The sequence below is a fragment of the Herpailurus yagouaroundi genome, unplaced genomic scaffold (genome assembly GCF_014898765.1).
Source record: "Herpailurus yagouaroundi ecotype Mexico unplaced genomic scaffold, PumYag 100, whole genome shotgun sequence".
Lineage (NCBI taxonomy): Eukaryota > Metazoa > Chordata > Mammalia > Carnivora > Felidae > Herpailurus > Herpailurus yagouaroundi.
In genome coordinates this window covers 60,020,204-60,044,274 of record NW_024412391.1, presented here as the reverse complement: position 1 = coordinate 60,044,274, position 24,071 = coordinate 60,020,204, and the positions used below count along the sequence as shown (strand labels likewise).

General features: G+C 38.0%; 1 protein-coding gene across 3 annotated transcripts in view; it reads left to right on the top strand.

The window, feature by feature from the left end:
* Window positions 1-854: 854 nt before the first annotated feature.
* C1GALT1 (core 1 synthase, glycoprotein-N-acetylgalactosamine 3-beta-galactosyltransferase 1) overlaps window positions 855-24,071 on the top strand; it is a 42,017-nt gene continuing 18,800 nt past the window's right edge. The window contains exon 1 of one of the 3 annotated variants that reach the window (XM_040472586.1): window positions 855-1,085. In XM_040472586.1, coding sequence (XP_040328520.1) covers window positions 1,079-1,085 — 7 coding nt within the window. In that variant the 5' untranslated portion in view covers window positions 855-1,078. The other 2 variants (XM_040472588.1, XM_040472587.1) reach the window with 2 other exon arrangements.

Here is a 24,071-nt window from a genome sequence, read left to right as displayed (position 1 = left end):
AGCTTTCTTACCCTCAAGCTAAGGCCTTGTAGACAGAGGATGGTTAAAGCCAAGACCTTATCCCCACCTCCTGACTGCTGTGGGGGTTGTCTCAGTGGCTCACAGGCTCCTCCCTCTAATCCAAAAACAGCTTTCTGATTCAAAGTCCTTTGGCCAACGAAAAGAAAGATGAGTTTTACAAAGCGCTAAGGAAGCGCTGCCTGTTATTGCCTGGCAGCACTGAAGTAATGACAGAACCAAACCGCGTGTGCTACAGAAGGCTTTGTGGTACCACTATGTTTTCAACCCTTCCGGGTTCACACATCTGGTTACCCAGCACCCGTTTGCATATCTCATCTTGCCGTATTTCCTTTCATTAAGGACAGAGAGATACTGACTACAGAGAGTACGGGGTGGGTGGGTGGGTGAGTGGGGGACAGGAGAAAAAAGAACGGGAAGCAGGCTAGAGGCCAAAAGACTTCTGCAGGGTTAGAGCCTGTCCCTCACACAGAGGTCCCTCAGGTACCTCCAGCTTCAGTCCCTGCAGTTTCACTGCTTAGTCTCTCTCAAGGTCCGGAAGCTAGTGCAAAACCAGCACCAGGACCAGGAAGGAGAAGCCCAGCAGCGAGGAGCCGCAAGTGGGCAGCGACTACTGCTCATAGAAGACCCGACTTCCCAGACCCCTTCGCAGAAGGGCGGGGCGTGAGCTTGGCGGCCAATCTCCGCGTCCGCACGTCGCCATAACCCCGCCCCACCCTGCCCCCTCTCGCTCCGCCCTTCCCTGGGGCTGGTGCGGCGGCAGAGACGTCAGCGCTAGGAGACCCCTGGGTGGCGGCTGCGCCGTCGGCGGGCCGCGGCCTGGACGCGCTGCGGGGAGGGGCGGAGCGAGCGGGCGGGAGCGCGAGCTGGGTCCGCCTCGGCAGCCGCCGCCGCTGCCGCCGCCGCCGCCGCCGCCGCCAGGGAATAATCTGGGCGGCAGCGGGCGGCCCCCGCTAGCGGCCACGAGCCACTTCTGCCGGTGCCGGGAGGAGCTAAGGTTGCCGGTCTCCTGTCGTCCCCCTCTCCGCCCCCCAGGAGGGGCGAGAGGGAGCCGCGGCTGATGTCAGGTACGGCCGGCGGAGGCGCCCTCAGGCTGCGGGTCCAAGGTCTCGGCTCCCTTCGTCCTCCCAGCGCGGAGTGTGCTTTTGGGGGAGCGTGGAGGGTGGAACCAAACCCGGGCGCAGCCAAACAGGTGTCTCGGGGTCGCCGCCGGGGCTGGGGACTTGGAGCTGCTGAGGGAGGCGCGGGGCACTTCCTCCTCCCGGCGCCACTGTGAACTGCCATTGGGGCAGCCTGCCCACCGGGCCGCTATTTTGTTGACGAGTAGCCTCCTCTTGGTGGTGGGTTCTTCCTTTCTGCCCTCTGGTGCCCCTCACCTCCTCTTCGCGCGCTGCCCGCCGTCGGGCGGCGGCAGTGAGACTCGAGCTGCGTCTCGGTCGCGGCGGGATCACTTAGGGGTCCTGCCCGCCGGGCGGTCCCTGCCCCGCCCCCCTCCTCCGACCTGTGGGTCCGGCCGGACTCTGGGCTCAGGTGTGGCCACCTTCATCGAGAGCCGCCGGGCTGCCGGGCAGCGCGAGTGCCGGGCGAGCGAGCGTCTTCCCCAAGTGCCGGGGGGACTTCCTCGGGGCTTTCCTGGATCATCAGGTTTGTGGCTGATTTATTTTTTAAAATTTCACTGCCTCTGGCAAAGTGAGCTAGCCAGGTGTGTTTGGCTCACTTGCACGGTAGAGAAGGAGGCAAAGAGTTTATTTCTCCACCCCCGGCACCCCCTCGCGAGTGTGTGAGTAGTAGGTGCTGACAAGTTGGCCATACGCCTTCGAATTTGGATAAATTATATACTCTTAAAAGAAGAATGTAATTTGGGAGTGGGGATTTATTCTTCCCTAGCTCTTACTCTCCTCTTATTATTTTTTAAAATAATAAACAAGAAGGCACCACATGCTCTGGAAAAGTTGATTGGATTTATATCTAGTTTTCTCAATTCGTTATAGATATTGTAGTATATCTTTTTAACGCTTTTCGGGTTGGAAACTATTACGCTAACCATGACTTGACTTCAGTATGAATTAAAAAGTTAGTTATAAAGGTAGAACTTAAACACGTTAAAGTGAATAATTAGGCCAAAGTGACCTGGACAGAAATATGCTCATTTACTAAAAGTTAAGCAGAGAATATAGATAGCTTGGCCTGGGTGCCAGGAACAAGTGTTGTGCACAAGTTCAACTTGTTTAATTCTGGTGTAGGTTTAGACAGTGGGAACTTGAATTTTTAGGAGATATTTAAACAACTTTCCATACCCTTATCAGATAAATGTCAAGTGAGCCTTATGCACATGATGCTGTGTTCTGAGTATTGAATATAGTAAACTATACTTATTTTGTTTTCCACTAGCTAGTATATATTGATGTGCAATTTAAGTGAATATAAAGTTTTAAGTTACCAAACAGTTAACTCTTTTCACCATATGTTAAGTAAAACAGTGATTTAGTAAGGAAAGTATGACTCATTTAAAATCTTCGTAGGAAAGGAGCATGGTTTTTAAGTCCTGGTGGAGAACTATTAAAAATCTCTCTCAAATATGTCTGTAATTTGTGTTTTTCTGTATCTTCTTATTTAGGCCTCAGCGTTTAAACAATATTTTGTGGTTAGTATTCATAGATAGGATAGATACAGTTTTTCTTAAATATGCTTTTTTTTGGTATAGATTATACTAGTCTGTATTTCTGAGTAAATTTAATATCCAGAAATTCTTAGAATTTTATCACAAACTTGTTTAGTGGTACATATAATGAATTAATTTTCACCCAGTCATAGAAATACAAAAGTGTGTCGTTTAGGCATATGCTGTTTACTATTTGTATATTGATTTTTGCTCCCTAAGATAAAAATTGCATTTTACAGCTTATAGATTTTGTAAACCATGGTAATTTAAAATAGAGCCTTTGTGTGATGAAATTATTGATTGGAATTCTTGTGACATTGTAGCTGTAAACAAATGTTAAATGGAAAAGGAACAACTTGGTGAAATTCATTTCACATTCATTTAAAATTTTAAGCTTCCTAATACAACCATATTACTTTTAGAACATTTGTTGAGATTTGAATAAAGACGCTACTGTACCAAGTATAACAAGGTGGGAAGAAAAGTATGACAAAATTTTTTTGCTCCAAATTCATTACGATTAAGGTCATTCTTTTAAAAGAAGGAAGAGAAGAAAGAAAAGGAATATTGTTCTACAAAAAAGAAGTTGGCATTTTATCTTAAAATCTAAATGTATATCGGGGTGCCTGGGTGGCTTGGTCGGTTAAGCGTCCGACTTCGGCTCAGGTCATGATCTCACGGTCTATGAGTTCGAGCCCCGCGTGGGGCTCTGTGCTGACAGCTCAGAGCCTGGAGCCTGTTTCAGATTCTGTGTCTCCCTCTCTCTCTGCTCCTCCCCTGTTCATGTTCTGTCTCTCTCTGTCTCAAAAATAAAATAAAATGTTAAAAAAAAATTAAAAAAAAAATCTAAATGTATATCTAATGTGTACTTAAATTTTCACTCTGCAACTAATTCGAATGGCCAAGGAGAAAATACATACCAAAATCTATAATGTGTGAATAAAAGAAGTGTCCCTTAGAGAAAAATATATAAAGAAGTTGATATTTGTTAAATAGAGATGCCTGTAAGAAAGTGGGAGAAACCAAAAAATCTGAATAATTTATCTAGAACCTGTAGTATGAGCTGCCTTGCACATTGAAGGCACATATTAAAGGCAGGAAAAAGCAATATTAGGTTGGTGAGATTCTGAAATGGGAAACCTGGTTAGTTTACAACTAAAGCTATGCACGAAAACATTTGAACTGGTGGAAATTAGATACAGCCAAATTTGAAATTATATATGGTTTGGTGTAGTAATTTGCATTCTTGGTCCTTGTATTATTTTCCTAGGGGTGCCATAACAAAGTATGGCAAATTGAGTGATTTAAAACAATAGAAATTCATCATCTCCGTTCTTCAGGCTAGAAGTCTGAAATCAAATGTTGGCAGAGCCATGGTCTCTAGATTGTAGGGGAGAATCTGTTCATGTCTCTGAGCTTCTTCTGTCACTGGCAGTCCTTCGTATTCCTTGACCTGCCACTATATCACTCCCCTCCATTTTTTCTGTGTCTGTATCTCTTCATATGGCATTCTCCCTTCTTTTATAAGGATACCAGTCATATTGGGTTAGGGTCCACCTTGATGACTTCATCTTAACTTGATTACATCTGCAAAGATCCCATTTCCAAATAGGTCACATTTATCTTTTACAGTGTTCAATAAATTTTTAGCACCATAGGGCAGACCAAATCAGAGGGTGTGGTGGGAACAGAGTAGGGACATCTAAATTTACTTATTTATCATTTACTTATCTCACTGCTGACTCAGAACCAGGTTGTAGAGGGAAAACAAACAGACAAAAATCTCTGTCCTGGAGGAGCTTATATTCTAAAATGTTGGTTCTCAAAATGTCCCTGGATCTGCAGCATCAGCATCATCTGGGAACTTGTTAACAATGCAGATTTTCAGGCACAACGCCCCCCTCCCCCCGCCCCCACCAGACCTCTTGATTCAGAAACTGTTTTAAAAAGACTTTCAGATGATTCTGATGCAGACTCAGATTTGAGAATCAATGAACAAGATGGAGAAAAGAGACAATAAACTAGGTAAGTAAAATATGTAATATATTAGACGTTAGTAGGTGCTGTGGGTAAGAATAGGGAAAACCCCCTGAGAAGTAAAGGCCTGAAGGAGTTGGGGAGTGAGCCATGTGACTATGTAGATGAGTTGTGTTCCCAACAGAGCAGCAGGGGCAGAGACCCTCATGTGTTTGAGGAACAGCAAGGGAAACAGTAGGTTGAGTTGATGAAATTTGTTTGTTTTTGAAATGTAGAAACCAAATACTAGGAGGAGATATCAGAGAAAGAAGAGTGAGGATAGGATGGCAGACCATTCAGGTTCATCTTACTGGTTTTGGCTTTGTCTCTGAGTGAGACTGAGAAGACCCTGAAGTATTTTGAGCAAATGACTAATGTCTTTTTAAAGGGATCACACTGGTGAAATGGACTGGTAAAAATGGATTGAAGAAAGAAGGCTGTAAAGGGAAAAGTTGATTAGGATCCAGTTATACTAGTCGAGAGAGAAAGAGGGAGGGTGAGGAGGAGGAAGAAAAGGAATGGTAGGGTGGTAGGACTAGGGTGGTAGCAGTGAAGAGGTTAGAAGAGAGGTACAAGATGAAAAACATATAGGACAGTAGTGAAAAATAAGGTTTTTTCCTGCCTAGTTACTTCAGTCACTGAGTTGCCTGCCTCAAAGTTAACTGATGTTACAACTAGTCTTTATATATTCTTCTTTAGATATTTTATATATCTATGATAAACAGGTTTTAACAGGTTAGTAGAGTGGTTCTTAACTGGAGCTGATTTTGTTGCTTGGGACAGTTGGCAATGTCTGGAGACCTTTTTAGTTGTCCCAACCAGGGGGAGTGCTACTAGTGTCTGGTGAGTGGAGGCCACAGATACTTCTAAACATCTTACAGTGAACAGGACAGCCACACAAGAGAGAATTATCCAGCTCAAGGTGTCAGTTGTGTCAATAAAAAACACCGGCTTGATGGGACTTAGGTTGAGGCACAGATAGTGAAGGGAAGACAGTATTGTGTAGACAGAGGAGACAATAGGAATAGAGGAGCCCACTGCATTGGGATGTTTAGTGAACTGTATAGGTAGTTCAGGATTACTGAAGAATAAATTATAAGGCATGGGGTATTGAAATATGAGCCTGGAAATCTGGACAGAGTCTAGATCAAGAAGAGCCTATATATATCATGTAAATTAAAGATGCTTAGTTTTTTTCTTATAGGCAGTGGGGCTCCATGGAGAATTCATGGAGTGACTTGGTCAGCTTTTCATTTTAGATAGATCATTCTGGGGGCACATAGGTGGTTCAGTAAACCTGATTTCCGCCCAGGTCATGGGTTCCATGCTTGGCATGGAGCCTGCTTAGGATGCCCTCTCTCTCTCTCTCTCTCTCTCTCTCTCTCTTTGTCTCTCTCTCTGTTTCTTTGTCTCTGTCCCTTGTGCTGTGCACTCTCAAAAAAATATAAAAATAAATCTTTATCTTACACAGTTTTAATGACTGAAGTTGTGTTATGGGAGAAAATAGTTTTGAAAGGGTGAAGTGGACATCATCTCTTTGTTGTTAAGTAAAAGATGCACATATGTATAAGCTGATATGGACATTACCCTTTTTGCAAGATACACAGAGAGATGGGAAAGAAAATGTACTCTTTTTTGTGTAGACATTTTTTATCTATGGTTTTAGTTTGGGTTTTTACATTTGTTTTCTTTACATTTCTCTTATTTAAAAAGTAGCCACTACACATTACTGGCAAAAAAAATCATAATCTGCCAAATGTGCAAAGATTTTCCTTAGCACATGTAGATCATTGTTTTTGACAGCTGCAGAGTATTCTGTGGTATGGATGTACCTTGTTTGTTTATTTAACTAGTTCCTTATCAACAAGCAAACATCTTACAGCAATGGCTGCCATGAACATTTTTGCAGACGACTTTGTTTTTGTCCATAAGAGAAATTAAAAAAAAAAATTTTTTTTAAGCTTATTGATTTATTTTGAGAAAGAGAGTGCAAGTGGGGGAGAGGCAGAGAGAGAAAGGGAGAGAGAGAATCCTAAGTGGGCTCTGCACTGTCAGTGCAGAGCCCAGTGGCAGGGCTGGAACTCACGAACTGTGAGATCATGACCTGAGCCAAAGTTGGACGCTTAACCAACTGAGCCACCAAGGCACCCCCATAAGAGAAATTTCTGATGATGAAATGGTGGGCCAGGTCATACTCATTTAAACATTTTAAAATATATTGCCAAATTGTCCTTCCAAAAGACGGTAAATATGTGTATTATGAGAAAGAATGCAGGAGTGCCAGTTTTCTCTACCATGTCATTACTGTGTGTTACTAAACATTTTTACCAGTATGATAGGTTAAAATACTATCTCTGCATTTGATTTAGTTTTCTTTAATGTGAATTTTTTTTTTCCTTTGAGAGAGAGAGAGAGAGAGCCAGGGGGTGGGGAGTGGTGGCGAGAGGAAGGGGGAGAGGGAGAGAATCTCAAGCAGGTTCCACTCTCAGTGTAGAGCCTGATGCAGTGCTTGATCCCATGATACTGTGATCATGACTTGAACCGAAATCAAGAGTTGGATGCTCAACCTACTGAGTCACCCAGGTATTCCTCTTTAATGTGGAATTTGAATATCCTCGACCATTGTATTTTCTTCTCTGCAAATCCTTTGTTTTCTTTATTTGTTATTTTATTTTATTTTTTAATTTTTTAAATGTTTATTTTTGAGAGAGACAGAGACAGTGAGAGTGGGGGAGGGGCAGAGAGAGAGGGAGACACAGAATCTGAAGCAGGCTGCAGGCTCTGAGCTGTCAGCACAGAGCCTATGTAGGGCTCGAACTCACGAACTATGAGATCATCACCTGAGCAGAAGTTGGACGCTCACCCAGCTGAGCCACCCAGGTGCCTGTTTTAACTTTATCTGTTTTTATATTAATCTTTTGTCTTTTTTGTTATGATACTTCTTGGCAATTTTGCTGTACAGTTTTTTTTCTTCAACATTTTATATAGGAACATGTCTTTGAACCAGCAGTTTCATTGCCAGAAATTTAATCAATGAATAATTTCACTTTTCCTATAGTCATAGCTTCTGAGTTTTGAGAAGATCTCAATTCATGCTACAAAAATGATAAAGTGGGGTGCCTTGGGTGACTCAGTCGGTTAAATGTCTGACTTTGGCTCAGGTCATGATCTCATGGCTTGTGTGTTTGAGCCCTGCTTTGGGCTCTGTGCTGACAGCTGAGAGCCTGGAACCTGCTTCAGATTCTGTGTCTCCCTCTCTCTCCACCCCTCCCCCCCACAAAAATAAACATTAAACGAAGTTTTTAAAAAATGTAAATGATTTTTTCTTCTTGTTTTGTTTTAATTTCATTTTTTTAGAATATTGAAATTTTAGAAACATTTGGAATTTGAAAGAAAGTAGGTATTCAACTGGCTGCTTTTTATCTTTTTCCTGAAAGATTATTTCAGTATCATTACTTGACTAAGCCATCTTTTTCTTGATTTAAAATGGTATGTATATTATATATTAAATTTCCATACATAGTTGTTTTTTTTTTTTTTTTTTTTTTTTTTTTTTTTTTTAAATAAACCCTTTATTTTGATCCGGTAAAGACCACCAGGGTTATATATCTTTAGGCTGACAAAGGTTAATTAACTTGCATCTGTGAGGGAGACCACACACCAGAAGAACTGTCAGCATTTTACTAAATAAAGAAGGGATAGGGTTATTATAGGATTTTGGACAAGGGTGGAGTTTAGACAAAATTTAAATGAAGCAATATTTGATAAGTTTGAAGTACAGCAAGGCTGTGATGTCAGGGGGTTAATTAACATCAGGCTGGGCTGAGAAGCAAACTCAAAGTCCTATTTCCTTAGAGACTACACAGTTAAGATAAATGTGGAATGTTGTGTCTGGGATACCCTATCTGAAATTCTGAGTTGGAAATTAAGGCTGTTGCTGTTTGATTAATGATCTATCATCCATACAAGAATGGGATGTTCCAGTCTCACTCATATACTTTCAGATAGCTTAGTTCTGACAGTGTGGTTGTAAAGAAAAGAAGTCTCTCAGCACTGTCTGTAGTACTAATTAATAAGCATTAAAAATTTTTTTTTCTTTACAGATTCATAGATAAATTGATACGTCTGTTCAGCATGAATATCAAATTGTTTTAATTATTATATAACTGTTTATTGTAGGTAATATATTTTACTCTCCATACTGCCGTGTTCCTTTCAGGAACTTCCCAGTTATACTCACATATTTATTTTTCAAACGTTAAGAATAACTTTCTACCACAAAAGTCTTGTATTTTAAGTGACTCCATTAAGCTTAGTCTGACCCCACACCCCTTTCCAGAATTTCCCCAGTATATTCTCATGTTTATTTTTACAAAGCTTTTAAATGTTTCTTACCGAGTTATTTAACTTTTTTAAATCATCTTGTATTTTAGTTTGGATGATGTTACATACATAGATTAATTTGGAGAAAATCGGCATTGTTATCATTGATTCTTTTTTTCCCAATGTTTTATTGTGATAAAGTATACATACAATTTAACATTTTAACCATTTTTAAGTGTATGTTTCAGTGGTGTTAAGTACATTGATATTGTTGTGCAACCATTACTACCATCTATCTCCAGAACTCTTTTCATCTTGCAAAACTGAAACTCTATACCCATTAAACAAGAACTTTCCATTCCCTCCAGTCTCTGGCAACCACCATTCTTCTTTCTATTTCTCTGGTTTTAATTGAGTGTCTCCTGTAAATAGAATTATATAGTATTTGTCTTTTTGTGGCTGGCTTATTTCATTCAGCATAATGTCAAAAGTTCGCCCATGTTATAACATGCGTCAAAATTTCCTTTCTTTTAAGGACTGAATAATATTCCGTTGTATGCACATAACACATTTTGCTTATCCATTTATCCTCGATGGACATTTGGATTACTTCCACATTTAAGCTATTGTGAATAATGCTGCTATAAACACAGGTATACAGATACCTCTTTGAGACTCTGCTCCCAGTGCTTTGAGTCATAAACCCAGAAGTGGAAGTACTGGATCCTGTGGTAATTCTAACTTTTTAATTTTTTGTGTAACTATCATACTGTTTTCCATAGTGGCTGTACATTTTACCTTACAGTGCACACGTGTTTGCATTTCTCCACATCCTCACCAACACTTGTTATTTTAATAGTGGCCGTCCTATTGTATCTCATTGTAGTATCTCATTGTAGTTTTGTTGGCATTTTCCTGATGATCAGTGACGTTGAGCATCTTTTTCATCCTCAACATGCTCATGCTTATCTGCCATTTATGTGTCTTGTTTGGGGAAATGTCTGTTCAAGTACTTTGCCCATTTTGTTGGTTTTGTTGTTATGTTTTAGGAGTTCTCTAATGTATTCTGGATATTAATCCCCCATCAGATAGATGACTTAGAGATATTTCTTCCATTCTGTGGGTTGCCTTTTTACTTTGTTGATAATGTCTTTTTTTTTTTTTTTAAGTTTTTATTTATTTATTTTGAGAGACAGGTAGACTACCAGGGGTATATATCATCAGGCTGACAAAGGTGACAAACTGTGAGACGGTGACCTGAGCCAAAGTCAGATGCTCAACTGACTGAGCCACCCAGGTGCCCCTGTTGATAGTGTCTTTTGATACACAGTATTTTAAAACTTTCATGAAGGCCAGTTTGACTACTTGTCTTTTGTTGCATGTGCCTTTGATGTCCTATCCAAGAAATTGTTCCCAATTCCAGTATCATTTTTTTCTTCTAAGAGTTTTATAGTTTTAGGTCTTATGTTTAGGTCGTTTATCTATTTTGAGTTGATTTTTTTATATGGTGTTAGGTAAGGGTCTGGTTTCATTCTTTAACATGTAGATATCCTGTTTTCTGAGCACCTTTTTTGAAAGACTGCCCTCTGTTCTTGTATGGACTTGGTCCATTTGTTGAAAATCTTTTAACCATAAATGCAAGGGTTTATTTCTGGGCTCTCTATTTTATTCCATTGGTCTATATGTCTTATCTTTATGCCAGTGCCACTATTTTGATTATTGTAGCTTGAGTTTGCAAAAAAATATTTATGTTCTCACGGAACAGTAACAAAAAAGTATTCTCACTTTTGATTTTCTGAATCTGAAATTGTGGGAATATTTTTAAAAATAGAATTATAGCTTGAAACAATACAATTTGATTTTAACTTGGTTGTGAACTGTTATATAATTTTTGGAATGTTTATTGTTTCTTATCCTTACATGCTTTTTCAGGATTCATAAAATTCCACGGTCCTTTCTAGCACTAAGGTTGTGTAACCATGCTCAAAATACGTGAGGGTCATTAAGTGACAGCTGTGTGTTAATTTTCTATTTCTATAATCTTAATAAATTAGTACTAGAAAATGCTTTTAGTGTCTCTGTCTCAGAATTAATATGTAATTCTATTATAGTTAATTTGAGTTTAGATACGTCAAAGGAAAGAATATAGTTCATATTGTATGTCTGTTTTATGCCTTTAGGTTTCAAATGATGGATCCATATATGATTTTTTTATTTAGTAAATTAGATGGTATATAGATCTCTGTTTGCAGAAATCATTTCACCTGTATTCCTCCCTTCAGTAAGACAAACATGCAAACATTTGAATGCCTTTTGTAAGCCAGAGAGTGTGTTAGGTGCTAGAGATGTAGAGATAAGAACCTATCCATTTTTCTTAAGGACCTCTTAGTCTAGTGGGAAAGAAATGCACATTCTATTATGCAGTATGATATATACATAGTAGGAGGTGTGAATAAAGGAACAAGGAGACATTTGAGGGAAAGCAGTTAATTTGACCATGGGCATTAGGGAAAAGTGATCGTGGAAAGTACCAAAACTAAGAAACCTTGAAAGAATTTGGCATCTATCCAGTAGACAAAATCGAGGAAGGCACACCATGCAAAAAGAATAGAATGGCTGAAGTCATCCATATGAAAGGTCATGGCAAACGGGAGAATGGCTGACTGCTCTTTTCAGATAAGGGAGTATGAGAAATAAGAGAGCAGGAAGATAAACTATCTGTACTAGATAAGAAGTATGGACTTCATCCTGTGGCATTGGAAAATACATGTTTTTTAAACAAGACTGCTGTGTGAAGCCTCTATGAAGTTGTTGGTTAAGAGAAGTTAAAAGACCTGAGCATGGAGAAAAATGATCAAGACCTGGAGAGAGAAAAGTGTCTTTTTGGAGTAAAATAGATGTGGAGATATAATCAGATTTGGGGGTTTGGGAGAAGAATAAAGAGGTAGATGCTTTGCTCCCTTATTTCAAGCCAGCTAATGTTTATTGCACTATCATCTTGTGGGAAGCATCATAGTTGGTAACTCTGAGAGGAAAGATACTATTTTGTGCCTTCTGGTAGTTTACATTCTGTGAACAGGAGAAAATATATCCTTAGCTCCTAGGACAGTATTTGACACATTAAAAGGTACTCAGTCATTAACACTTTCCAAAGATTACATAAAACCTCACAATCAAATTAAAGTTGTATAAATCTCAAGCGGTAATTCTATTTTTAAAAAATGCTTTCTCCAATCCCAGGTTCAGATGATTAAAAGGTGAGAATGTCTTTTACTGTTCAAGGAGTTCTGCATTCTTTGTATCCTCAGTCGTTTCTATAATACCCAAGGTTAGTGCTGTGTTACACTCTTTATATAAAAATGAAGACAAGGAGAAGGGGAGAGTGCCATACAGATTTCCTTTCACTGATGATCCTTAGTGGCTAACACTCAGACTGGAATTTTCAAGTCTGGGTATACCTACCAGTAACCTATCAGTAAAGAGAATGAACCTAAACTAGAGGGAAAGAGCACTGAACTAAAGGGGGAAAGGAAAAGGTTTGCCTTCTCGGCCTTAAACATTACTGTTTGTATCAAAGAGGAAGGCTGAATATAGCATGGTCCATTTTGGGTTCTGTTCACCCAGAAATCAAAACTCTCAAGCGTCCATCCTATTTTTCATGATTCAGCAAGCTACCACCCACCATTCAATATTTTTTGGAGAAAAAATTTTTTTTTATCAGAATAATGTAGCAGTTCTCAAAGTGTGGTCCAGGGAAAGTGAGATCTCTTAGACCCTTTCAGGAAGACTATAAAATAAAAAATTATGATACTAATATCAATATTTGCTTTTTTAATTTGCTCTTTCTCGCATAAATGTATAGTCAGATTTTTAAGAAGCTACATGTTATATGCTATTGCAAAAATTTAAATGCAGAAGGAGGTATGGAATTCTAGATCCAGTGGTCTTCTATTAAACCAGATACTGAGATTTATAAAAATTTAAAGCAATGCCACTCTTCTCTTTCATTTTTTTATAAAATAAGATATTTACCATAAAATGTTATTTATGCTAACAGGTAGTGCGTTTGCCATTATTACTTATGAATAAATGAATATTTAAAAACTTAATGTTTTAATTTCTAATAAAAATCTAATCAGTGAATATAACCCATAAAAACAAAAGCTATTTGAGGTCCTCACTAATTAAGTATTTAAAGGGATACAAGAGTATAATTTTTGATAGCTGCTTAAGTAATGCATACTCATTAAACTCAACTTGGAAACATGTGGGAAAAAAATCTTAGTTGCCCCTACTCCTAACACTGATATTAGAAGTTAGAATTAAAATTAGAAATGAGAAATTATTAACATTTTGGCATATTTTTCTAGTCTTTTTTTTAAGGATTTTTTTTAAAGCACAGAGTTGGAATAACATTGTATGTAAAACTGTGCATGCTTTTTTTCACTTGTGTTCTGTGTTTCCATGTCAATCTTTAAAAAACATTTTAGTGATTGTAAAGTGTTGTATTTAGTTAATGTACTTTATATAATTTTTCCTTTTATTCTAACTTTTGACCATGAATCTTTCTTTCATTTAGCAAACACTTGAGAGTTTATGTGCAGGCACTGTTCATAAGTGCTTTTTTATATTTTGTTAAGATGATTGCCTTACATTAAAAGTTGAGTCAGTGAGCTACACTTTGAAGGCAAAGAGGGAATATACTAAAGAAAATCTTAACTTGTCTTTTGAGTGTTTTATATTATCAGGTCACACGGCAAATTCTCAAATGTATTAGGTATTTACACAACTCTTTTAGCCTGCATAGTATTGTGGAAAGACTAAGTGAATGAATTTAAAGAAGAGTCTCCTTTGCATTGAGTAGTTAACTATTTTTATTTGCTAGATCATATTTTAGGGCAGTGTTATTTTTAATTTGTGATTCAGATGTACAAGTGACTGACTGTGCATATTTTCCCAGGTTCCAGACCTGCATCTTTTGACAGCTTGCTCAACATTTCTGAATCAGTGCCCTGCTGGCACTTTACGATAGATACAATATGGTACACCAAATATTGATCTGACCAAAGTCTGTCATATTTTTAAAATATCTCTACTCATTACTCATACTTGTTGGATAGTTTAGGTATAAAATTCTAGGTTGGAAATGATTTCTCCTCAGAATTTTGAAGGATTTTCTCCATTGCTTTCTAGCTTTCAGTGTTGCTGTTTGAAAGTCCAAACCATTTCATTGTTGTTTCTTTGCCTCTTTCTCTGAAAGCTTACAGAATAGTTTGACCAAATTGCTCTGAAATTACATGACACTATATCTTTTTTGGGTCTGTTTTTATTCAGAGTGCTAGCTATCATTGGATCCTTTCAGTCTGGAAACTTCCTTGAAATATTTAGTTGTTGATACCTTCCCTTCTTTTTTATCTGCCCTTCTAAATTGATCTTATCAATTTTCTCTCTTGTTTTCCATCACTTTATCTTTTTGTTTGCTCACATTTGGGGTGATTTCCTTAACTTTATCTTATGCCGGTTCTGTTCAGTAGGTTTTTTATTTTCTTATATTTTAATTTATTGGGTTTCTTTTTGTCCTCATATTTTTTTAAGCTACTGTCTTATTTCAGAAATAGAATGCCATGACATTTTTTCTCTTAGGATATCAGTGATTGGGTTTTTTTTTAGTTTTAATCTTACCATCTCTTCCAAGTTGTTTTAAATTTGACTTTGTTGGTGTTTTTCTTTCATATTAAAGGCATTCCTTAAAATATCTGGTGATTCTTAAGTGGTTATTCATATTTTAGAGTAGATACTAAAAAGCTAATTAAAATATCTCTATATACTTTTTTGGGGCTATACGGTATTCACTGTACAATGCTTGGATTGGAATGATAGATTGCTGAACCTATTGGGGATTCCATAGAGCAAATTAAACCAAATGATTTTTAACTTTCCCAGTCCTAAAGTTCCCAGAGCAGATGATGCTAATGCTTTGTCTAAGGGCCCATGTCTTCTTCCTGTTCACAGGGTCCTGATGTATTTTCATTCCCATTATCTGTCTTCTAAGGTTTTTGTTGCAGGGCTTCCCTCACACTGCCAGGGCCTGCTTTGCCAATGTATAAGCTATGGAAGTGTCTGGGAAATTTATTTCCTAAAGAGAGCCCTTAACCAGTGATTAATTGGTTATAACTCAGGTGTGGCTTGCATTGCCTCCAGAACTGCCCTATGGGACTGAGCTAAAATCACCTTCCATGGGATTTTGCATGACCTCCTTCCCTTCCCTGTCCTATTTCCTTGTGTTTTTCCATGGAATAATTTCTCATAAACCTCATCTCATGGTTCCTTTTCTGAAGACCCAGCTTCAGATGGGTTAATGTTTGGGCTTCATTCCCTTTGATAATGTATTGTTTTGTAGTGAGATTAGACTGAGTTTTTTTTTTTTAATTTTTTTTTCAACATTTATTTATTTTTGGGACAGAGAGAGACAGAGCATGAACGGGGGAGGAGCAGAGAGAGAGGGAGACACAGAATCGGAAACAGGCTCCAGGCTCTGAGCCATCAGCCCAGAGCCTGATGCGGGGCTCGAACTCACGGACCGCGAGATCGTGACCTGGCTGAAGTCGGACGCTTAACTGACTGCGCCACCCAGGCGCCCCTGATTTTTTTTTTTTTAATGCTATCTTTATTTTGGACTGTCTTTGTCAGATATTTATATATCAAACTTTTACATAAAAGAAGAATTGGTTAAGTTCTGCTTAACTTTTGGAATGATTCATGTAGTACATGCATACTTCAGAGATACTGTGAGTTCGGTTCCAGACCACTGCAATAAAGCGAATACCACAATGAAACAAGTCAGTTGAATTTTTGGTTCTCTCTGCATATAAAAGTTATGTTTACATTATAGTCTGTTAAGGGTGCAGTATCATATGTCTCAAAATGTACATACCTTAATTTACCTTATTGAAATATACTTTATTACTAAAAAAATGTTAATCATCATCTGAGCTTTCAGCGAGTCATAATCTTTTTGCTGGTGGAGGGTGTTGCCTCCCTGTTGATAGCTGCTGACTGATCAGGGTGGTGGTTGCGAAAGATCGGGGTGGCTGTGGCAATTCTTAAAATAAACGATGAAGTTTGCCACATGCGTTGAATCTTCCTTCATGAATGATTTGTCTGTAGCATAGATACTATTTGATAGCACTTTACCACAGTACAACTTCTTTCAAAGTGGGAGTCAGTCCTCTCAAATCCTGCCAATGCTTTATCAACTAAGTTTATGTAATATTCTAAATCCTTTGTTGCCATGTCAACAATCTTTACAGGAGTAGATTCCATCTCAAGAAATGGCTTTCTTTGCTCATCCTCAAGAAGCAACTCCTCATCCTTTCAAGTTTTTTCATGAGATTGCAGCAATTCAATTGCATCTTCAGGCTTCATTTTTAATTCTATTTATCATGCTGTTTCTAACATACCAGCATATCAGCAGGTACTTACTCCTTATTTTTATTTTGAGAGAGATAGAGAGCACATACAGAAGTGGGAGAGGGACAGAGAGAAAGGGAAAGAGAATCCCAAGCAGGCTCTGCACCGTCATTGCAGAGCCAGATGCGGGGCTTGAACTCATCAACTACAAGATCATGACCTGAGCTGGAGTCAGACACTTAACCGATTGAACCACCCAGATACCCCTCCTTTGAAATCTTGAACCCTTCAAATTCATTCCCGAGGGCTGGAAACAGCTTCTTCCAAACTCCCGTACATGTTGATATTTTGACTTCTTCCCATGAACCATGAATGTTCTTAATGCCCTATAAAATACTGACTCCTTTTCAGAAGGTTTTTCATTTATTATACCCAGCTCTATCAGAGGAATCACTATGTATGGCAGCTATAGCCTTACAAAATGTATTTCTTAAATAATAAGACTGGAAAGTCGAAAATTACTCTGATCTATAGGCCGCAGAATAGATGTTGTATTAGGAGACATGAAAACAACTTTAATCTTGTCCATCTCTACTAGAGCTCAGAGTAACCAAGTATTTTGTCAATGAGCAATAATATTTTGAAAGGAAATCTTTTGTTTTTTTGAGCAGTTGGTCTTAACAGTAGGCTTAAAATGTATTTTTTAATTATTTTTTTAATGTTTATTTTTGAGAGAGAGAGAGTGCAGGTAGGGGAGGTGCAGAGTGAGAGGGAGACACAGAATTGGAAGTAGGCTCTGTGCTCTGAGCCATCAGCACAGAGCCCAACACGGGCTCAAACTCACAGGACACAAGATCATGACCTGAGCTGGAGTCAGACGTTTAATGGACTGAGCCATGCAGGCATCCCAGGCTCAAAATTTAAATAAACAATGTTGTAAACCGATACGATGTTACCCAGGCTTTGTTCTATTTCTAGAGCACAGGCAGAATAGATGGAGCATAATTCTTAAGGGGCTCAAGCATTTTCAGAATGTTAAATGAGCGTTGGCTTCAACTTAAAGTTACCAGCTGCATTAGCCGCTAACGAGAGAGTCATCCTGTCCTGTGATGCTTTGAAGCTGAGTCCAATCTGGTTCTCAAAGTCCTGGATGGCATCTTCTTCCAACAGAAGACCATTTTGTTTTCATTGAAAATCTGTTGTTTGGTGGAGCTATTTTCATTAATTATCTTAAATGGATTTCCCTGGATAATTCAGCTTCTACATCAGGACTTGCTGCTTCACTTTATACTGTTATCTTACAGAGATGGCTTCTTTCCCTTTAACCTCATGAACCAACCTCTGCCACCTTCAAACTTTTCTTGTGCAGTTCCTCATTTCTCTCAGCCTTCATAAAATTGAATGGAGTTAGGGCCTTGCTCTAGGTTAGGCTTTGGCTTAAGGGAATGTTGTGGCTAGTTTGATATTCTATCTAGACCGCTGAAGCATTCTCCATATCAGCAGTAACTAAGCCAGCTATTTAGCTTGCTTATCACTCATGAGTTCACTAGAGTAACACTTTTTTCTGTAAGAACTTTTCCTTTGCATTCACAACCTAGCTTTTTGGCACAAGAAGCCTAACTTTGGGCCTATCTTGGCTTTCAACACACCTTCCTCACTAAGCTTGATCATTTCTAACTTTTAAAGTGAGAGATATGTGACTCTTCCTTTCACTTGAACATGAAGAGACCATTTTAGGCTTACTAATTGGCCCAATTTCAATATTGTTGTGTTTCAGGGAATAGAGAGGTCTTAGGGGGAGAGAAAGAGGAATGACCAGTTAGTGGAGCAGTAAGAACACATGTTTATCAATTAAGTTCACCGTCTTATATGGGTACAGTTCATGGCACCCCAAAACAATTAGAACAGTAACATCAAAGATCACTGATCAGAAATCACTATAACAAATATAATAATGAAAAAGTTTGAAATATTGTGACAACTGCCAAATTGTGATGCAGAGGCATGAAGTGACATGCTGTTGGAAAAATAACACCAGTAGACGTGCTGGACAAAGTTACTACAGGTCTTTAATTTGTAAAAAAATGTATCTGCAAGGCACAATAAAGCAAAGTGCAGTAAAATGAGGTATGCCTGTGTAAAAATTATGTTTTTTGAAAGATTTAAGTATTTTATCCAAGAAAAGCCTGGACCTCTTTGAAGTCTGGCTCTTTATTTCCTTTGTGGTTATTTGTCCATTTAGTTTTTATACCTTGAGTCAGTTTTGATAATTTACATTCTTAGAGAAATGTGTTTCATTTAAGTTTTCATGTTTAATAGCTATTTATTATATAAAATGTTCTCGTGTGCATGTGTGTGTGTGTGTGTGTGTGTGTTTTAATTTTATCTGTGAATGTGGATATAGTTTAAATCCTGATTGGACCAAACCAAGTGTAAAAAAGACATTTGTGAACTAATTGAGGCAATTTGATTATAGAAGACAGTTGTGGAAATTTGATTACATACTTGAGTTGGAGGAGTCCAAAGAATTATTGTTAATTTTTTTAGGTGTTAATAATTTTGTTAGGCATTTGATAATGGCTTTTTGCTTTATTAGTTTTATCTATTAAATTTTATTGATTTCCGTTATTATTTCACTCATTTTGCTTGCTTTAGGATTATTTTGTTTGTGATTCTTGAAGTGGGACCTGGCGTTAAATGATTTGAAACTTTTTCTCTTTACTAATGTAAGCATTTAGTGCTTGCTATAAGTTTTCCTTAGCACTGCTTTAACTGTGTCCCTCTGTTTTTAAACTCTTTCATTGCTGCTTTTGTGTCCCTGTATAATTAACAATACTGTAAATTCCATGAAGGCAGAGAAAGATACTTTGTTTTAGCTTTTCCCAGTATTTAGCACATTGCCATATAATTGTAAATGATTTTTGAACGCCAAGACTTGCATATAGTAATTCAGATTGACCGCTCAATTTAATAATCTGGAATTGTAAAGAAACAAAGTTAGTAGAAATGTTCTCAAAATGTTACAAGAAAACTGTAAGAGAATATGCAAGTAAAATTTTATTCTCTGTAACAGAGGCTTTAATTTTTTTTAGTGAAAAATGTATTGGAAGCAAGAAAGGGGTTAAGTCTCAGCAATAAGCCTTTTTGTTTAAGAATTCATATAAAGAAATATTTGAAATATTAGCAAGATTACTGTAGGAGAGCAGAAGCATGAAAATTTAGTCTGAAACCAGTTCCGATCTCTCAACTACTCTCTTAATATTTTCAGTCTTTCTTGGAGCCTATGGACTTTTCATTTTTTTGTATCTTTTTTACATCTCAAGATTTATGAATAGAGCAAAAATGGTTTCTTCTAGAATCTGCTGGTAACAATCTTATCTTCCATTTAAAGATAATTTTAGAAAGAAAGGGGGAAGACTGGAAAGTTGATGGGTGACTATACACGCAAGTGTGGTATAAGTGGGAAAAAACTATTAACTTTAAGTGAAATGCGAGTTAGAATCCTAACTTACCATGTAGGCTGTGTGGTTTGGGTCAATTTCATTAATTTTTCTGAAACTCATTTTCCTCATTTGTAATATGGAGATACTACTATCAAGTTTTCCAGTTGTTGTGAGGATCAGAGAAAACATATAAAAGTTTTAAACATATTTGCCTCATATAGTATATTTGTAAGTATTTATACAGTGTTGTCATTACATAAGATTCATCTCAATTTTTTAAGGGAAGTCTTTTAGGGAAAATATCAAAAATCATTTTAATGTGGTTTGAAGAGACAACTACATGTTGAATATGTAAATATAGCAAATGAATACTATAAACTAGAAAAAATTATAAATAATAGAATGATAACCTTGGCAGAATATAGCATAAAGTACCAAAATTTAAAAACAACAAAAACACAGGGGCGCTTGGGTGGTTCATTCATTTAAACGTCCTACTCTTGGTTTTGGCTCTGGTCATGATCTGGTTTGTGGGATTGAGCACCGCATCAGGCTCAGCACTGGCAGCACAGAAACCTGCTTGGGACTTTCTCTCTCCCTCTCTCTGCCCCTTCCCCATTCGTGTCTTTCCCTCTCTCTAAAATAAAAATAAAGAATAAAAATAAAAACAAGGGACGCCTTGGTGGCTCAATCGGTTGAGCATCCAACTTTGGCTCAGGTCATGATCTCACGGTCTGTGAGTTCAAGCCCCGCATCGGGCTCTGTGCTGACAGCTCGGAGGCTAGGGGCTGCTTCGATTCTGTCTCCCTCTCTCTCTGCCCCTCCCCCGCTCATGCTCGCACGCGCTCGCGCGCGCGCGCGCTCTCTCTCTCTCTCTCTCTCTCTCTGTCAAAAATAAATAAACATTAAAAAGAAAAAATTTAAAAAATAAAAAAAAAAAACACCGAAAGCCTTGCATTTTAGGGACTTCATTGTGAATTCCCTTGACTTTTTAAAATCCTGAAAATTAGGAAGACGTGATCTCATATAAAGGGTATTAAAGTCTTACTGAGAGGATATTAGTAACTGGTGGAATGATTACAAACCAAGCATAGGAGAAGAGGAGCATTTATCTACAAGGATTAAAGATTACTCTGCCCTCAGACTTTTCTGGCGTCGGTGTGAGGAGACTATGAACAATATTTACAAAGTTTGTACTTGATCAAGTTGTGCTTCATATATAAAGGCAGTAGTAGACAGTCTTAAGCCTGCAAGAATTTAGAATATAGCACCAATGAGCACTATTACCAAAATTACTTGCTGAAACCCAGCCAAAAAACATGACATTAATGAAGAACTCACATATAAAGGAGCTGTAATAAAAGGACTATTAATGAGCATGGAATCCAGTTTAATACATATCCAAGATTAAGCAGTCATGGGAATTACTGTATAATTTATAGAATGTAAACTATGCAAAATTTTACAGAATAAAAATAGTTCACAAAAATTGAGTGTTTGGGGGGAGTATATATAGGCTGATTTCCACATTTCTCACAGCAGGAAATTACTAGGTACTATCTAAAATTAAAATATGTAGTTTTCAAAAAGGGCCTCCAATTGCTTTATATTTTTCATAGTCTTATCTTTAGAAGAGTCATAAGTTTTAGCTCTTTCAAAGTTTATTTAGAGTCATTTAATTTCCCTTTTTTCCCCCAGTAAATTCAAGTAAATCTAACTTCATAGGTTACATTTTTAAAATAGCGTGATTCACAGTTCTAGTTCTGTAAACCTATGGTAAAATGGTTAAGAATCTGAATTCTTTTTTTTTTTTTTAATGTTTGTTTGTTTGAAGAGAAACAGTGCAAGCCAGAGAGGAGAGAGAGAGAATCCCAAGCAGGCTCTATGCTCAGTACAGTGTCTGACACAGGACTTGATCTCACGAGCCTGGGATCATGACTTGAGCCAAAATCAAGAGTCGGACACTTATCCAACTGAGCCACCCAGGTGCCCCAAGAATCTGAATTCCTGATAGACATGGTTAGTGTGAATGTGAAGATTACTAACCTTCTGAGTTTATCTGTAAAATGGGAATGACAGTCCCTTGTTTATGGTTTACAGTTAACTTGTCTAAATCTCTCGGTACAGGGCTCAACTGTTAGCTGTAGTTCTCTCCTTTTCATTCTCTGTTATTTATAAAGATGTTATTCCTATCTGTAGTGATATTACCAAATATTAATGATAGCTGTTTCTGAGTGATGGGATTTGAGGTGATTTCTTTCTTTTTCAATGTAGTTCTATACTTACTGTTCTATATTGCTTGACTTATTTTTTACAATGAATAACACAAAGCTGTCCCTTAAAAAATAAAGTAAAAATATAAGTTTTACTTGTCCCAGCACTTCTTTTGCATTTGAAATCTCCATTGTTGAGCCTGATAATCTGTATTTTTAAAATGTTCCTCAAGTGATTTTGATGATGTATCAGGTTTAGAAAGCAGTTGACATTGAGAACTTCCCTGCACTTAATTTTAATTAACATATTATAGGCTCTTATAATGTGCAACTTAGTTGTGTAGTGTCTTCCAATCTGGTCTCCTTCCATACTCTTTGTTAAGAATCTAGAGGGAGGGGGAATGGGCTAAATAAGGAGCGTTAAGGAATCTACTGCCGAGGTCCTTGTTGCACTATATGCTAACTAACTTGGATGTAAATTTAGAAATTAATTAATTAAATTTAAAAAATGAAATGAAAAAAACAAAAAAAAGAATCTGAAGAGTTGAGGGTGCAGATTTTTGCCAAAAACCGGAGTAGGCCTTGGGGTACATTGTACCTATATGAGGTGGCTATTTTATCGCAGGAACAGGAAAATAAAATGGGTGTAAACGGAAATTTAGTCATAAGGCAGGAGTCTTTGAAATTGGAAGGGGATGGGATAAGAACAACAGGGGTGAGCCAACACGTTTTGGCTGCTAATGCGCTGGAGGAAGATGGGGGAGAGGATGGCAGCCATCCAACGGCATCACAAAATATTTTTTAATTAAAAACAAATTTTTTAACATCCAGAAGTCAATTTTCCCTCTACTCACCCCAGAACAGGTATGTTGCTAAAAAGTGCCACCTCAGCTGAGAAAACCCTATCCATAAATATGTCACTAGTTTTCTACAAACAGTAAACCATCCCTGCTGCAAAAATAGAGTTGTTCTGAAGCTCAGTGTCATGTGGAAAATGGTGGGGTAGCAGGTTAGTATTCATAGTTACTGGAGCTAGATGAGCACTTAATTAACTTCATATATCTGCTCTGATGATGGAAGAAATGGATTTTCTTTGGTCCTGCAGTCCTTTCCCCTTCTCAGTCACAGTGCTTTCTGTCTAAAGTGGTACTGAACACCACTGTGACTGTTGCTTTCTCCTCTAATACCAGGAGTAGTAAGACTACAGCAGTGCAAAATTCAATTGGACTGTGTCCTTCTGAGACTGTGAAGTGATTATATCTAGTATATAGTGAGGAAAGTCACAACCAGTACAAAAACAAAATCAAAACCAGTGTGCTAGAAGGCAAAGTGTCAGAGAATTAGAAGATGTGGTGTAAATTGCTTACAGTGTGGCTCCTAAATGATTCAGTGTCTGCTAATGTTACCTTAATAGCTTTCCTTCAGGTTTATTGCTTCAGTCTTACTCTGACAATCTTTTTATATTTACCATAAAAAATCTAGAGTTAGGATACCTTTCATTCACTTCTCTTGGCTTCGTGTTTGCAGTTCATGGTACTTTCAAATTACTTTTGTTGGTAAAGTCTTGATAATGTATGCTCTTACTAAAGGGAGATTTCGAGATTCTTGAGTAGTTCTCTTTGGCTCCCCCCCCCCCCCCTGGTATAATGACTCAGCAGTTCTGTACATTAGTGCTCATCACAGTAAATGCACTCTTAATCCCTTTATCAATTTACCCATCTCCTACCCACGTCCCCTCTGCCAATCACCAGTTTTGTGTATTTAAGACTGGTTTTTATCTCTTTTTCTCTCTGCTTGTTTTGTTTCTTAAATTATACATATGCGTGAAATGATACGGTATTTGTCTTTCCTGACTTCATTTAGCGTTATACCCTCTAGATCCACCCATGTTATTGCAAATGGAAAGATCTCATTCTTTTTTATGGCTGAGGAATATTCCTGTGTGTGTGTGTGTGTGTGTGTGTGTGTGTGTGTGTGTGTGTGTGT